Source organism: Plecotus auritus (assembly GCF_963455305.1).
Source record: "Plecotus auritus genome assembly, chromosome: 4".
Taxonomy (NCBI): domain Eukaryota; kingdom Metazoa; phylum Chordata; class Mammalia; order Chiroptera; family Vespertilionidae; genus Plecotus; species Plecotus auritus.
In genome coordinates this window covers 105812797-105828096 of record NC_137775.1, presented here as the reverse complement: position 1 = coordinate 105828096, position 15300 = coordinate 105812797, and the positions used below count along the sequence as shown (strand labels likewise).

General features: G+C 47.9%; 1 protein-coding gene across 2 annotated transcripts in view; it reads right to left on the bottom strand.

Annotated features, from left to right (window-relative positions):
* ESYT2 (extended synaptotagmin 2) overlaps positions 1–15300 on the bottom strand; it is an 83014-nt gene that overhangs the window by 18025 nt on the left and 49689 nt on the right. Inside the window, exons 7-14 of one of the 2 annotated variants that reach the window (XM_080664848.1) lie at positions 15165–15220; positions 12123–12243; positions 11052–11228; positions 9559–9641; positions 8706–8754; positions 7536–7625; positions 6833–6928; positions 1170–1232 (exon numbers count right to left, since the gene is read on the bottom strand). In XM_080664848.1, coding sequence (XP_080520974.1) covers positions 1170–1232; positions 6833–6928; positions 7536–7625; positions 8706–8754; positions 9559–9641; positions 11052–11228; positions 12123–12243; positions 15165–15220 — 735 coding nt within the window. The remainder of the gene's footprint in view (positions 1–1169; positions 1233–6832; positions 6929–7535; positions 7626–8705; positions 8755–9558; positions 9642–11051; positions 11229–12122; positions 12244–15164; positions 15221–15300) is intronic. The other variant, XM_080664849.1, reaches the window with a different exon arrangement.

The following is a 15300-nucleotide window of genomic DNA, read 5'->3' as shown; positions in this document are numbered from 1 at the left end:
TCCAACCCAAGCTGTCTTCAGTTCTCAGCTTTGTGCTAACCATAACATAGAAATGGGAAGGAAAGTCTGTTGATACACTCCTTACAGTGTTTTAGGGGGACAGTATTTCAACTACTGCGAACAAGGTGCAGCAAGGACTTAATAAAAGCTACATCAAAGCAGGCTTTATCTGCCCTGGCCAGTTTGGCTCAGTGGATAGAGCATCAACCTGTGACCGAAGGGTCCCAGGTTTGATTCCAGTCAAGGGGACGTACCTCAGTTGCAGGCTCCTCCCCAGCCTGGGCTCTGGTCAGGGCGCGCGTGTAGGAGGCAACCAATCAATGTGTTTCTCTCATATCAATATTTCTCTCTGTCCTTCCCTCTCTCTTCCATTCTCTCTAAAAATCATTTGAAAATTATCCTCAGGTGAGGATTAAAACAAAAACAAAACAAGCTTTATTAGTCTTCCCCACTTTTGAAATTTAACTTATCATCCTAGATGAAACTGATTTAAAAACATACCTGACTCCTTTCTATGGAATTTTCTTAAAATAATTACAGTTAAGCTTTCCCCTCAAATATTTAAGTCTAGAATGTTCAAAGAAATCAAAGAAAAAAATAATAAAACATCGTAAGTCATGGAGAACTTTAACAATTTAGCTAGAAAATACATGTTCTTGGTGTTTTAGGGAGTGGAGCTCAGTTTTCAATATACCTCACTGAATGAAATGGAAAGTTTCTCCAGAGACCTGGCCCCCCGCGCCTGCAGCACCGAAGCTCTCAGGTCACCAGCGGAGCCGGCCTGACTCAGCATATTGGAAGAGGTGATGTGTAAACAGACAGCACGGTGACAAGGTGCACCTGCCAACCAGGTCTGAAGACTGGTTAAGATTTTAGACAGAACTTCTAGTTCATCATTTTCACAAATTGAAATCCAACTGAAACAGATCATGTAAAACCACCTTAGATATTGCTACCTAAGGCCGGCAAGACGATGTCTAATTTATCATACTGGAACTTTATAAAATTTATCTTCAGAGCTGACTTAAATTCTCTACTAATTCTTGGTCAACAAAAGTAGGCTCTCTCCAACGACCACTAATTACTGATTAGTAATACATTTCGAGGGTTGAAGCATCATCTCTTTCAATATGTCTTCATGAACTTGCAAAGGGAAGCCATTGGTTTACCTTTAAAGCTTTCTGAACTGCAGTCTTCTTCAAGACACCGGGGTTAAACCCTAACGGGTTACTCTTTCCCGCAGAAGATGAACACACCAAGGGTTAATCAAACATGCAATGAGGAGATTATGTAAGGTTAACGACATGAAAACTTATGCAAACGAACAAAAAATCTTTAGACAAAAAACACCAGCAAGAATTACACAGAAACAGTAAAAAACCATTTATAAAAATTTTCTGAATGCTCACGATTTTATCTTAGAAGGAACCTTTAATCTGTCAGTATCAAACATATGTGCTTCTCCTCTGTGGTTACTCTTCCTCTGAACTTCGGGATTGAAAAATCCAAGTGCTACTTTAAGAAAGGGTTCTATTTACTACCCTTTGCTTGAATAACCCCCTAAAATATCTATAATTAGGTTTTATCTAAATACCAACCAATGGGCCACAGTTGCCCAAATCACTCTCAAGCCAAATTCTATCCTATCATAGCAGAAGCCACGTTTCTCCTTTCAAAAACTTACTGTCTCTGTGCAGGACCACAGCAGATGGGCCTTCTCTACTTCGTCCCCCATTCTTTTCCAAGTATAACTGGGATGCAGGTTGGCTCATCAAGTTTCTCCTGGCTTTAAAGTCCTGCTTTTATTAAATCTGAGTCTGTAAATTCATTACTTTCTGGCCCTCAAAAGGACAAGACTGAGCCATTTTGCAAGCTCCTTCAAAGACTAACATGTAACATTAAAAATTTTATCATTTTCGTTGTAATTAACTTCAAATGACAAATTGAATTTTATTATTTTTTATAAAAAGTAGATTTTATAATGAAGAAATGGGACTGTGGCAGGCTGGACCAGGCAAGGAGGTCGAGCATCTGGCCAAGAGGAATGAATGGGACGTGAAAGCCAGCCTCGACCGGGCTGCCGCTGCGGCAGGCTGCTCAGCTCTAGGGCGCTGGACCCAGATGCATCTCTGGGGGGAGTCTGGATAAGTGAGGCTGGGAACTGCTGCCCTGAGGTGTGAGGGATGACAAAAACCTCCCTGAAGTTCTCTAGACAGTGGACCGTGTACGAAATGTTCACATTACTCTAACCTGCATCCATGTGGGCAAAGCGGGGCCAGAGGCTGTCGGGGGGCGGGGAGGGGGGGGGGGGAGGGCAGTGGAGCTGTGTGAGGTCATGGAAGCTGCACAAGCCTGGGGGTGACACAGGCCGGATCGTCCAGGTGCACTAGGCAGCGGCCCAGCATGAGGCCTCCAAACGTTACAGCACCTTCCACCTGGGCCCCTCATCTTAAACGGGGCAGCACTGGCCACCTGTGCCCCTTAGTAAGGAAGCACGAGCATCAAACTCCCACCCCCTGGCTCCACCTTACAGCCAGCATTTTCCCAGGCAGTGGGCATGAGCGTGAACGCCCATCTCAGATAAACCCTGCCCACACTAGGACGGAGGGCAGGGAGTGCACATGCCAGCTCAGCCCCCAGCTCTGCCACTCACCAGCCGGGACCCTGGCTCTTACCTCAGTCCCTCAGCTCCCTGCTGTCTCCTACCTGAGACTAAGGGACCGGTGCACGTAGAACCCCTGGAAAGTACTGTGCAGACACGAGTTATCAGGAAGCCAAAGGTCTAGAGGGGGCCCCCAGGAGTCAGAGGGCACCATGGCTTCCCTCTGAAATTCCAGCCCAGGGCTTGAGCAAAAGGAGGAGAGCGGAGTTCCAGTCAGCAATGGGAGGGGCATCTCCAGTCTGGACATAGTGCTGTTGCTCTGAGCAGGTAGAAGGTAGGACTGAGAAGGGCTGGCAGCTAAGGCCTTTCCTAGAAACAGGAAAGGGCTCAGGAATGGGGGAAATTGAGAAACACAGATCCAACTGCATAGTGAAAACTAATGGGTTTAAAAATACAATCACTTTGTTCAAATTTAGTTCACAGAGCACCCTGTAAGCGTCAATATTGGAATCACAAAGCAGAGCATGTGGTTTTGACAATGTAGGAGGAAAGTAGTCTTGATGACTGAGCAGCGTCACAGCAGAACATGACAAAGCAACTAGAGCCCTGACGCAGGGCAGAGCGTTTACAGAATGAAAAGACGTAAGCACAGGCCTCTGGCGGAGGCGACACCGTCACGCAGCTGGCCACACAGCTGTCCTGGAACACTGCAACAGAAAACTATTTTACTAAAGAGTGGTGCAAAACAGATGCCCATGAACACCACTGTGGGTCACACAGTGCAGCTGGAGGGGCATTTACTGACGGGGTGACTGAACCTCGCCCACCCCTAGAGGTCCTGACCTTCCTCCTCTATGACCTGGGACAATACACCTGTTCTTGACGTATTGCCTGCCCCCCTTTTCAGGTAGAAACAGAAAGGAGAACTCCTCACAACTGCAAAGCCTGCCCCCATCAGCTTCCAGGACCAATGACTTGAAGAGTCTCACCAGTTGTTGAGCTACTAGTAAGTCAGTGATTAGCCAAGAAAGGGTGACCCTCTGGACTAATAACTAAGCCATGGGTGGCTTCCTTTTGCCCTGAAGAAACTCAAAATAACTGTTTGCTAAAGGCACCAAGAGCAGTGCCATGAGTCAAGGTGCCCAGCCAGACCCTGGGAAACAGATAGAACGAGACCAGCTTCCCAAGCAAGGTCAGACCAGCACTGCCCGCTCCAGGAAGTGCTTTCTGCCCTTTAGGAGGAACTGCGTCACACACTCAGTACCTGCTCTCCCCGAGGGACTGGTTAGCAGGAGGGAGAAGGCATGCTTTTGGGTACCGAGTGCACGTCTGTCTTCACTGACCACCCCAGGGCACAGAGGGACTTTAAGGAAAGCCAAGTTCTAAGGCTTCTGCTTGGTCAGGAGGAGAAAGCAGACTTGAGGAAGGTTTTTGAAAACTTGCAAAAAATATTTATAATTCACAGTGAGATGAACCACAAAAAAAAAAAATCAATGTATCGCTGTGGTTTCACTTTCCATGGAAGAATTTTTATTTTATCTTTTCCTGGGCTTCCTCATGGCTCAGGTTTGTTCATCTCATCATCAGATGTAGTCACCAATGTTAGTCATAGCAAAACAAGCACCAAACAAGCACACACAGTAACTGAAATCATGCAAGAAAAGTAGAACGCATGCCACGCCATTCCACCGAGGAGACAGCACCAGGAGCTCCAGTCCACACTCCTGCAGTCTCCACTAGCACACAAGGAAGAAAACACGGGAACTCACAAATAGTGCTCTATAGACTGAGGCAGTATTCTCACAGAACACTAGTCCCGACGCTCACCTCTCTTTTAAGTGGCCACACCCAAAGCTTCCCTCGTAGATACTCTTAGGAAGTGGAAATGGGAGGAGAAAGCAAAGAATGGTGGGTTGTGATCAACGCACACACAAGAAGCACCAGTAACAGGAGTGCAAAGGGCAGTCACAGAGCCACGGGACGGGGAGCGCCCGCAACGCTCCGTGGAAGTGACCCCAGCAGCAGCAGTGCCGCGAAGGCCCTTTGCCCGCTGGCCAGAGCACGCTTCACGCACCAAGTGCCCTTTAACAGAGGTTAATAGATTCACTTGCTTTTTCTTGCTTCTGTGACATCATTCAAATTTTAATTTAATGTAATAAAACACAGTTCTGAAGAGCAGCCTAGTTGCTTCTGATATACTATTCTGTATATCCTAAAATATATCACATTCATTTCCATCAGGCATGATCAAGATTTGTTAACAAACATTATTGTGGTTAAAAATAAAAATTCTACCATACAAGAAATTCTGTAGAAAGGTTAAATAATGACACAACTTCCCCCAAATTGAAACTAGAACAGATAAAGCCACAGACTTCAGACTGGAAGACAGGCCAAAAGGTGAACACTAACAGAAAGTCAGAGCTACAATGGTAAAGAAACCGTCCAAGGAGCACAGTGCAGCTCGCCTGAGCAGTGTGCAGGGGGCTCGTGGAGCTCACGCCCGTGCTGTGCGGAACCGCTGATTCCAGTCGGGGCAGGGAATCCTCGTCAGCGGAGGATTAGTTTACACGTGGCTTTTCGGCTTGGGGTTGGTAGCTCTCATCCCCATGTTGGTCAAAGGCCAACTATCTATACAATTACATAGACAGAGTTCAATTACATGTTCCCAATAAGAAAAAAAAAATAGATGACTGCTCAGATTGTAATTGTTAAAACTTTAAATGAAGTGTCCTGATACACCAAGTACATGATTATTTTTTTTTAAATATATTTTATTGATATTCCACAGAAAGGAAGGGAGAGGGATAGAAAGTCAGAAACATCGATGAGAGAGAAACATCGATCAGCTGCCTCCTGCACACCCCCCACTGGGGATGTGCCCGCAACCAAGGTACATGCCCTTGACCGGAATCGAACCCGGGACCCTTGAGTCCGCAGGCCGACGCTCTATCCACTGAGCCAAACCGGTTTCGGCACCAAGTACATGATTATGCTGTTGAGCAAAGCCCAAGTAATGCACAGTTTTGAACCTTGAAAGGTGCTAACTGAAACGAGGTGTGTGACTTCATGAAGTAAAGGACACACCGTCCAGCCACTGAGCTGAGACCAGAATGGAGGCCAAGTGAAACGCTGAGGTGGCAGCCAAGGGCCGAGCTGCACGCTGCTCCCTGCTGTCCACAGGAAGGGACGGGGACGCACTGATGACCTGTGAGCTTTATCATCATCGTGGGAGGGGCACTGCATCTGGGAGAAGTCGTCTTTCTGTCAACAAAATCGGCCTCGACATCAGGAAATATAGCAAGAATGGCATCTCCTGAACAAGCGAGCGAGCACTCAAAGAATCATCACAACAGCCTGGCTGGCGCAGCTCAGTGGCTGAGCATCGACCTGAGACAGGCGATGATGGTTCGATTCCCGGTCAGGACACATGCCCAGGTTGCAGGCTCATCCCCAGTAGGGAGCATGCAGGAGGCAGCTGATCAAGGTTTCTCTCTCATCATTGATGTTTCTATCTCTCTCTCCCTCTCCCTTCCTCTCTGAAATCAATAAAATATGTTCTAAGAAATATGTCAAAGCAATAGGACATTATAATGAGCAGTAGGGTCAAACTGTGGTGGTGGGGGATCAGAGCAGGCCTCCCACGACTGAAAATGTATTTGGTTTTTCTTCTCCAAAGAAGAAAAAAACCAAAAACTACCTATAAAAACTGTACTTTATGGCTTTTTCTAAGAGCAAAACAATTTTGATGCTAACAAGGTGCACTGCTCTAGGCTGCAGAAGCCACGTGTGTGGCAGGAGACGGCCAGGGGCAGCGCGTGTCTGCCTGCCAGGCAGCGTGTCCCCACATCTAGAGCGCTCAGTACTCAGTCCTTCCACCACTAGGCCGCCCTCCATCTGGCCAGGCGGCTGCAGGATGAATTTGGGTTTGTCATCAGAGCTGATTCATTTTATTCCCACGCCAAGAGAGAATGAAATGTTACTACTCAGTGATTTCCTATAGAACATCCTCTTCTCTAACTACTAGGGAGTTGGATGAATCTCCTCTGAATTAAGAGATTTCTTCATAAAACATTTCAGAGTAAAGGGCCATCTTGATGGTAAAAAGGAGTTTAACACACTGTTGCACCACCCACTCCATGCCGCTCTGGGCTGGGGTGAAGAGAACACAACAGGAACGGTGACAGTGTGGACACAAGCACGCACATGAGTTCCCACAGCGCTACCTACCGGAAGGTTCCTTGCTGAATCCAAATACAAGATCAGCAAGGAAGAGGAAAGGCCATCGTTGGCTTGGTCTTTGTCGGCCCTGATGTCTGTCAGCACCTACCAGGAAAGAGAAGAGTCTCAACAGGCACATTTCCACATCACTTTAGACCAGCCGTGGGCAAACTACGGCCCGCGGGCCGGATCCGGCTGTTCTATCCGGTTCTCTTGCTCTCCCCTCCGCTCCTTTACTTTGAATTTATATTAGTTCACACAAACACTCCATCCATGCTTTTGTTCCGGCCCTCTGGTCCAGTTTAAGAACCCATTGTGGCCCTCGAGTCAAAAAGTTTGCCCACCCCTGCTTTAGACTCTTGCTACCCATTATGCCTGTAATGCTCAGGCAAATAGGAGAGAGGGAGCAGAGAACCCCAATACGTGCAAGCAGAGTGGAAATAGGAAAGATTCTCTACAAATCAAAGGAAGGACCAGTGATCTGTGGCCCTCCAAACCCCTGCTCTGCATCAAGCACAAGATTTGAAGATCTTGTAAAACAGGTGTAAACGACCTTCAAATCTCTTTTTAAAAATGGCATCATCTTTAATTTATCCCTGAGGCCACTGTAGTGACTTTAGCACAACAACCCAAGGTCCTGCTGTAGTCCTCTGCAAGGCATGTAACACGATGGGAAGGAGCGGGTCTCAGCCGCAGGAGCAGCGTCACACACCTGGTCCAGGTGGGCAGCGTGTGGCGTCAGTGTGAGCCACTCGAGTTTCAGGTGCAGCTTTCCTCTGGGGACCTCGTCCAGGGTGAACCACTGAAGACAAACGGTGCAGGATTAGCAGTCCTCCTGAATTGACATTCAAGTCAACAGTCTGCACAATGTCCCAAGAGGCTTACTGCCTGTGGCACCAACACTGCTCACTGAGGTCCAGAACGGAACCTCCACACCCAGCCCCGAGCTCTCTCTACAAGCACATGGCCCACGCCCACGGACCACACCCATCCCTGCCTGCTGCCTGAGACCATCCCAAACTCCTCGAGCTCATCAGAGCCCTGTGAGGTAACGCTCACCCTAATTTACATGCAAGTATTCAAATGTCTACCAGCTCCATCAGCTTCTATGTATCAACTTTAATAGAACTTATGGGCCTAATATATCATCAAACCCAAATGCTGAATTTCAATATCAAACAAGTTAACATGTTTCTTTTTATTCAACACTACATACTAATAACAAAATAGTACAAGGTTATTTAAACTTGAAAAACACAAAGCAATGAACCAAAGGCGGCTGGAACCCTGTGCTAGAAGAGCCGCTGCGACCCAGGCCCTGCACACACCGGTGGCTCGCACTCCCCAGTGAGCGATGGCCATGAGCGCTTGGCCACTCTGAACGTAGCGTTGACTTGGTGAATAACGCTTTCCTTGGCCAATCTCACACATCATTTACAAGCCACCACAAACTCTCCCTCTTCATACTTTTATTCCAATAGCAGTATCCTGCTTGAAGGGGCATCTGCTCGCTGCAAGTCTCTGCCTTTACAGACGCCTTCACTTGACAACCTCCCATGGACAGCACAGCACTGCCTGCTGTGGCGCCAGCATCTTTAAAATGAGTGTGACCTGACAGCTGACGGGCCTGCTCTGCCCCAAGGAAAAGCACCGCCTGCCTGAAGGAAAGCCGGCTTGTGCAGGTGTCGTCAGGAAATGTCCAGCGTATGTGGTAGGTACTCAGCACACACGCTATGATTTGGTTCTCAGACTTCTTTTTATTTTGCTATTACGAACAAGCTTAAGTTCTCATATCTGAGGGGCAAATGCTGGGTTTTCAGGATGGGGAGAGGCAGGAAAGAGCCAGTGTTCATAAGTAGAACAAGACTCGCAGAAAACTTACTTCATCTAGAAGGCGCTCCTTTTCCACTTCGGCCAGATCGATCATGAGACTAGAGAAACAACACGACAACTTCAGAGCACAGAAGCACACTTCTTACAGCCAACCTTAGGCATCTGTCTATGAAAGAGGACTCCAGAAACGCAACAAAATGCTACAATTTATCAAGAAGCAGACTGTTGCTATCCTGCACCCATCTAAGTATGGGTCTATCATTTTACTTTTTATCCAATCCCAGAGTTCCCCCACTTTGCTTTCTCCCGCCTCTCTAGTCTACCACCAATGGATTTCATGTGACCCACCTAAGTCTCCTTCTTTGATTGCAATGTATAAAAATAGTTGAAAACCTGCCATTCTCCAGAGCATTATCTCAATCTGTTGAGATACTGCTTTCCAGCAACTGTCGACAGTTTGGCTCAAATAAACACACAAAAATTCTTTACAGGTTTGAATGTTTTTACATTAACAAGCCATAGCAAGGCTGCCTGCCTTGGTGGAGAGAGCTGCCCTGGCCTGCAGGACAAAGCCACACGGGGCTACTGAGCACTGAAAATGGGGCAAGCGCAACAACAAAAGTGATTTTTGAATTGTGTTTAACTTCAGTCAGTTTAATGGAACTGGCTGCTTGTGCTGGTGGCTGCTGACAGACACAGAGCTAGAAGCTTGCCTTCTCTTACTCACACAAGAACTTGTAAGGCACTAAGCGTGTTAGGAAGCCTAAGTGAGGCAAATGTTATATCTAACAGCCACTTAAAAACCCACTCAACATGTACACAAATCTGTCAGTGAAGTTAGTTTTAAGAGATTTTTAAAAACAAAGCGTGACCTGCGCTTGGCTCAGTTGCCAAGGACTTACCTTCCTAGAAAGTCGTCCTTGTCTGGGTCTTCATCAAAGAGCTCAATCTCCAGCTCCTGCCCAGGATGCTCATAGACCAAGGCCTGGAAGGTTAGTGATGGCAGTGACTGACATTTTACCAACAGTGTCACCCACTGAGCACGGTGGTTACAGCGACAGCACCCGTGCTGCCTCCAGTGCCAGTCCTCAGGAAGCCCTTTCCTTTTCTCAATGTGAACCACGTCATCTCCCACATGGAAACATGCACCCACACAGAACCAGCCCGCTGTGCTTGTTTCAGGTGGGGGGCGTCCCAGGGGGCCGAGTTCAATGGCTCCAGCACAGGACAGGCCTGCAGAGGTGCAGGTCCCACCCAGACACTGTCCTCGGGTAACCAACCACCACAAGCACCACTCAAAGGTAAGGAATTCAGTGACAGGCAGGACTGGGGCTGAGAAGCTGGTGGAGTGTGACCCACACTAGTCCTGGGGGACCCTCTGCTCCCAGCACATGTAGCTTATGGTGCAACAGTTCCACGCTGAGGAGCTTTGCCTGGGGAAAGGTGGCTGACACTTGCACAGCACCAGTTAGGTACCTACTGAACTAGCAGCTGAGCTTTCTCCAGGAAAAGAAATGGTGGCATCTACTCATGAATGGCTATTGTAAATCAGGTCCGTCTCTATCCTATATAATAAAAGCGTAGTATGCAAATTGTCCCCTTGACCAGGAGACAATTTGTCTGGGAGTTTGACCAGGGGATGGGGCCATCCAAGGGACGGGAAGGAGGCCCTGGCCAGCGGCAGTGGCAGCAGGCAACTGGGGGAAGGGAGTACCCAGCCAACAGCTGGCAGCCACTAGGGATCCTACCAGTGCATGAATTTCATGCACCGGGCCTCTAGTATATATATCTGTATGTGTACCTATTGAGGACATTTTTCCATTGATTTTAGAGAGTGGAAGGGAGAGGGAAAGACACGAGAGAGAAACATCAATGTGAGAGAAACACATCAATTGTTTGCCTCCCGCATGAGCCCCAACCAGAGCCCGGACCAGGGAGTAGCCTGCAACTGAGGTACGTGCTCTTGACCAGAATCGAACCTGGGACCCTTCGGTGCACAGACCAATGCTCGATCCATTGAGCCAAACCAGCTAGGGACAGGTCTGTCTATATTTACTGGCATATATTGATGTTCAGGTGTGTTAAATGATAATTTACAAGATAGTACCTAATTTCATTTTTGCATATGTACGTGTTAATAACAACATAAAACATTCACATTATGAGAAATTTTGCCAATTATTCATTGTGATCGTTTTATGTAATTAAGATCTAAAATCTTAAGTGTTGGTATGACAAGAATGTTGTGCGGGGGAGACACAAGGTGCAATACTTTTTAAAGATGAGAATTTGAAATGAAGAGAATTTAAATCGCCACCTAAATGAACTATAGCCTGGGTGACAGGAGTGGAAGTGCGGTTTAGGATGAAGCCGTGGCAGCCGAGGCGGGCCTTACCTCATACACCTCGTTCCACTTTGGACTCAGGTTCTCTTTGATGACCTTGCTTTGGAAGATCTGGTTGCTAACTCGAATAACTCCATAGGGGTCTGACTTTCCCTTGACAAGTCCCTTAAGGTACGTATCCTTCCCCTGAAGGTCCTGAGCTTCAATGAAGTGTATCCTTAGAACACCCTGAAAAAGACAAGAGCGCCACCTGCTCACTGGGTCATCCCAGACAGGACACGGCTGGTGCTGACCGGCCATCACAGGAGCGCGGCGCAGAGGTGACAGCTATGTGACATGTTGGGAAACACAGCGGGCAGGACAGAGGGCCCGGATGGGACTCCTCAGACAAGAGGCAGTGGCACAGGGAGTGGGTGAGCAACTTCTGCAGAGGCCCCGAGGGACACTGCGCTCCGGAGCCGAGCAGGGTCAAAGCAGTCAGATCAGACAGGCCTCGTGGGCCACAGGACAGTCCAGCTTTGACCCCACATAAGTGACACTAACGTTACAGGTCAGATCTATGCCCAGGCGGTGATATGTAGATTACTTTGTTCTGTTTTTAGAACAACCCTATGAAACACTGTCATTATCCCTACTTGTAGATGGGAAACTAAAACTCTGAAATATACACTATTCACGGACACTTTTCTTAAAATGTTTAATTGATAAAGTGACATATTCACTCATTTCTTTCAAGGCAAACCAAGATGGGAAGGTCACCTTTTGGTAGGGCAGCCTTTCCCCGAGAGCCCTCTGTAGAACATACTGGGCCATATTCCTGACTGGCAGCACAGGAAGGTATGCATTTTTATCTTCTACCGTGCTCCTCGTTACCTCTCAGACTGAGAGGAAACCATCCCCATAGCTGAGACGAAGCTGTTAGGTTTTGTCAGTATAGACAGGATGCTGGCTGAGATGATAGTAGGTGCCATCATTCCCAGCTGAGGTCGAGCTGCACACTGAGTGTGCGACAAGCAACCTATCGCACAACGATCCGTGTGGCAGGGCTGTGAGGAGGAACACGCAAAGTGGCGGGAGGGTACGTCTATGTATAAGTGGTAACAGAGGCCAGGACACGCTTACCTTTGGTATCGGAAACCGCAACTGGGCTATTTGAACTTCACTGACGAGAGGAACAGTGATTCGATTGGGAAGAACCAGATAGTTTGATATTATATCCAAAATGATGGTATCTGATAAACCACTTTAGGTGGGAGGAAAAAAGAAAAGAACAGTCATCAGACACTTTCACGCTCGTTATCGCGCAGTAACCACACCACAAACATGATACAACCACCCACCCATTTATAGGGTAGGAGCGGTCTCTTCCCTAAAACACGTTTAAAACCAGCAGGTCAGTCCATTAGATGTGGTCCTGCCACCATGCCGGTTCTGGGAACAGCAGGCAGCATCGGTTGCATTTCATAAGTCTTAAATGACATTTCCTACAAAACTCTATCATTGATTTAATACTGAATAACTAATATGTTTAATTAAATTTCTTTAACATAAAATATTTCAAACATCCATAAAAGTTCAGATAATACTATAACATCTTTTTACATAGTCTATGTTTATTACATTAAGTTTCTCTCTTATAATATACTAGAGGCCCGATGCACGAAATTTGTGCATGGGTGTGGAGGGTAGGGGAGGAGGGCGGGGTGTCCCTCAGCCCAGCCTGCACCCTCTCCAATCTGGGATATCCCTCTCACAATCCAGGACTACTGGCTCCCAACCGCTCGCCTGCCTGATTGCCCCTAACTGCTTCTGCCTGCCAGCCTGATCACCCCCTAACCACTTCCCTGCTGGCCTGGTCGCCCCTAACTGCCCTCCCCTGCAGGCCTGATCCCCCGCAACTGCCCTCCCCTGCTGGCCTGGTCACCCCTAACTGCCCTCCCCTGCTGGCCTGATCGCCCACAACTACCCTCCCCTGCTGGCCATCTTGTGGTGGCCATCTTGTGTCCACATGGGGGCAGCCATCTTTGACCACATGGGTGTAGCCAACTGGTGTGTTGGGGTGATGGTCAATTTGCATATTACCTCTTTATTATATAGGACTAGAGGCCTGGTGCAGTGGTTGGCAAACTGCGGCTCGCGAGCCACATGCGACTCTTTGGCCTCTTGAGTGTGGCTCTTCCACAAAATACCACGGCCTGGGCGAGTCTATTTTGAAGAAGTGGCATTAGAAGAAGTTTAAGTTTAACAAATTGGGCTCTGAAAAGAAATTTCAATCGTTGTACTGTTGATATTTGGCTCTGTTGACTAATGAGTTTGCTGACCACTGGCCTGGTGCACGAAATTCGTGCACGGGTGGGGATTCCCTCAGCCCAGCCTGCACCCTCTGCAATCCGGGATCCCTCTCACAATCCAGGACTGATGGCTCCTAACTGCTTACTTGCCTGTCTGCCTGGTTGCCCCTTACTGCCTGCCTTTGTGGCCTGGTCACCCCTCACTACCAACCCTGCCGGCCTGCTCGCCCCTAACTGCTCCCCCTGCCAGCCTGGTCACCCCCAAATACCCACTATGCTGGCCTGGTTGACAACTACCCACGCAGCCTGCTTACTCAGTCATTTGGTCATCCCTCACTAACCCCCCTGCCGGCCTGGTCGCCCACACAGCCTGCTTGTTCAGTCATTTGGTCATCCCTCACTAACCCCCCTGCCGGCCTGGTCGCCCCACAGAGCCTGCTGCTCAGTCGTTCGGTTGTCCCTCACTAACCCCCCCTACTGGCCTTGTTGCCCACTCAGCCTGTTCGGTCATCTGCTCAGTTGTTTCAGTTGTGATGGCCCCTGACTCTTTATATATATGGATATGCAGAGTTCCTAGGGCAGTGGCCGGAAAACTCATAGTCAACAGAGCCAAATATCAACAGTACAACGATTGAAATTTCTTTTGAGAGCCAAATTTTTTAAACTTAAACTCTATAGGTAGGTACGTTGTTATTAACTTAATTAGGGTACTCCTTCAATCACACTGTACGTGCACGCCCGCACGTGGTATTTTATGGAAGAGCCACACATGTGGCTCACGAGCCACGGTTTGCCAACCACTGTCCTAGGGTAATAAAAGAAATTTACAGGTTTTTCACACTGCATTTGGAGATTCAATACTGTAATAATTTTGAAATACTATATACACTGAACAGAGAACTCAGGGATTTGAATAAAATTGCGAAGGCTAAAGAAACAAACACACTTTTAGTATGTTTCTTGCTTACTCTTTGGGGTAAATGTGAGAATCGGGTATCATGCATGTGCACGCCTCTGCAAGCTACACAAGTCAGTGTCCCTGCAACAGAAGCCACCTCTGGGCCTGCTAGGTGCTAAGAGATTCCACTTCTCAGACGTAAAGTAACTATACCTATAAGAGCACCCACTGGGCAGCAGGAAGGCCACCGCCACTCAGTGGGCAATAGCGCAGCACTCACAGCAGGTGAGTGTCCAGGGCAGTGGTGAGACCACTCACGTGAGGACCAGGGGCCACGCTAACATGTCAGTAAGGCACCTTTAACCTCTGGATGGTGCCCCCCTTAGTAAAGCCAGCAGAAGCAGGTTTGGAGGCTCTAATCACAGCCCACCCAGCTTGGTAGAGATGAACACGTTTGCTGCCGTCACCTCCCACCAGGTAAGACTGGTGGACTGTGACCCAAGCAGAACCTCTCCCCAGGAGTGATGTGAGGCCTACAGACTCTGTGCTCATGTGGCAAGTCTCCCGCTAAGACCCTGCATGGTTACCGGCGAGTGGAGGGACTCCCCGGGATGATGCGGGAACGTGGGTTTTCCCTCCCCCTTGGCTCCCAGGCCTGGGACTGACATCCAACCCCAAGAAGGCATGAAAAGAACTCAGAAAGGGCTAGTTTTGAAACATTCATTCACTTTTTAAGTTGTCTGTATCTTTCTGGGAAAAGAAAAACCAAATTTAAAAATTGATTTGTGGGATATTAGAAGGCTGCCACTATTCTGAAACACTTATACTGAAAGGCAGCTTTGTGATGAACAAAAGGTGAACGGAAGGGTGAGTGACTGAGTATGACGTCCTATGACCCTCTGCATAAGCGCGTTTGAACCCAGAGGCACATCGCACCATCAGCAAGCTAACCACAGCACATGGCAGCATACTTACTTCAGTCCTGGGATATCCAGAAGGTTAGTCAGTCCTGTCCAGTTAATTTCTAAAAGCTGTTTACAAACAGGGCAAAAATGTTATCCAAGTTATTTCCAATTATCAAATCAAATCATCAAGATTTCTTTCTCTTTTT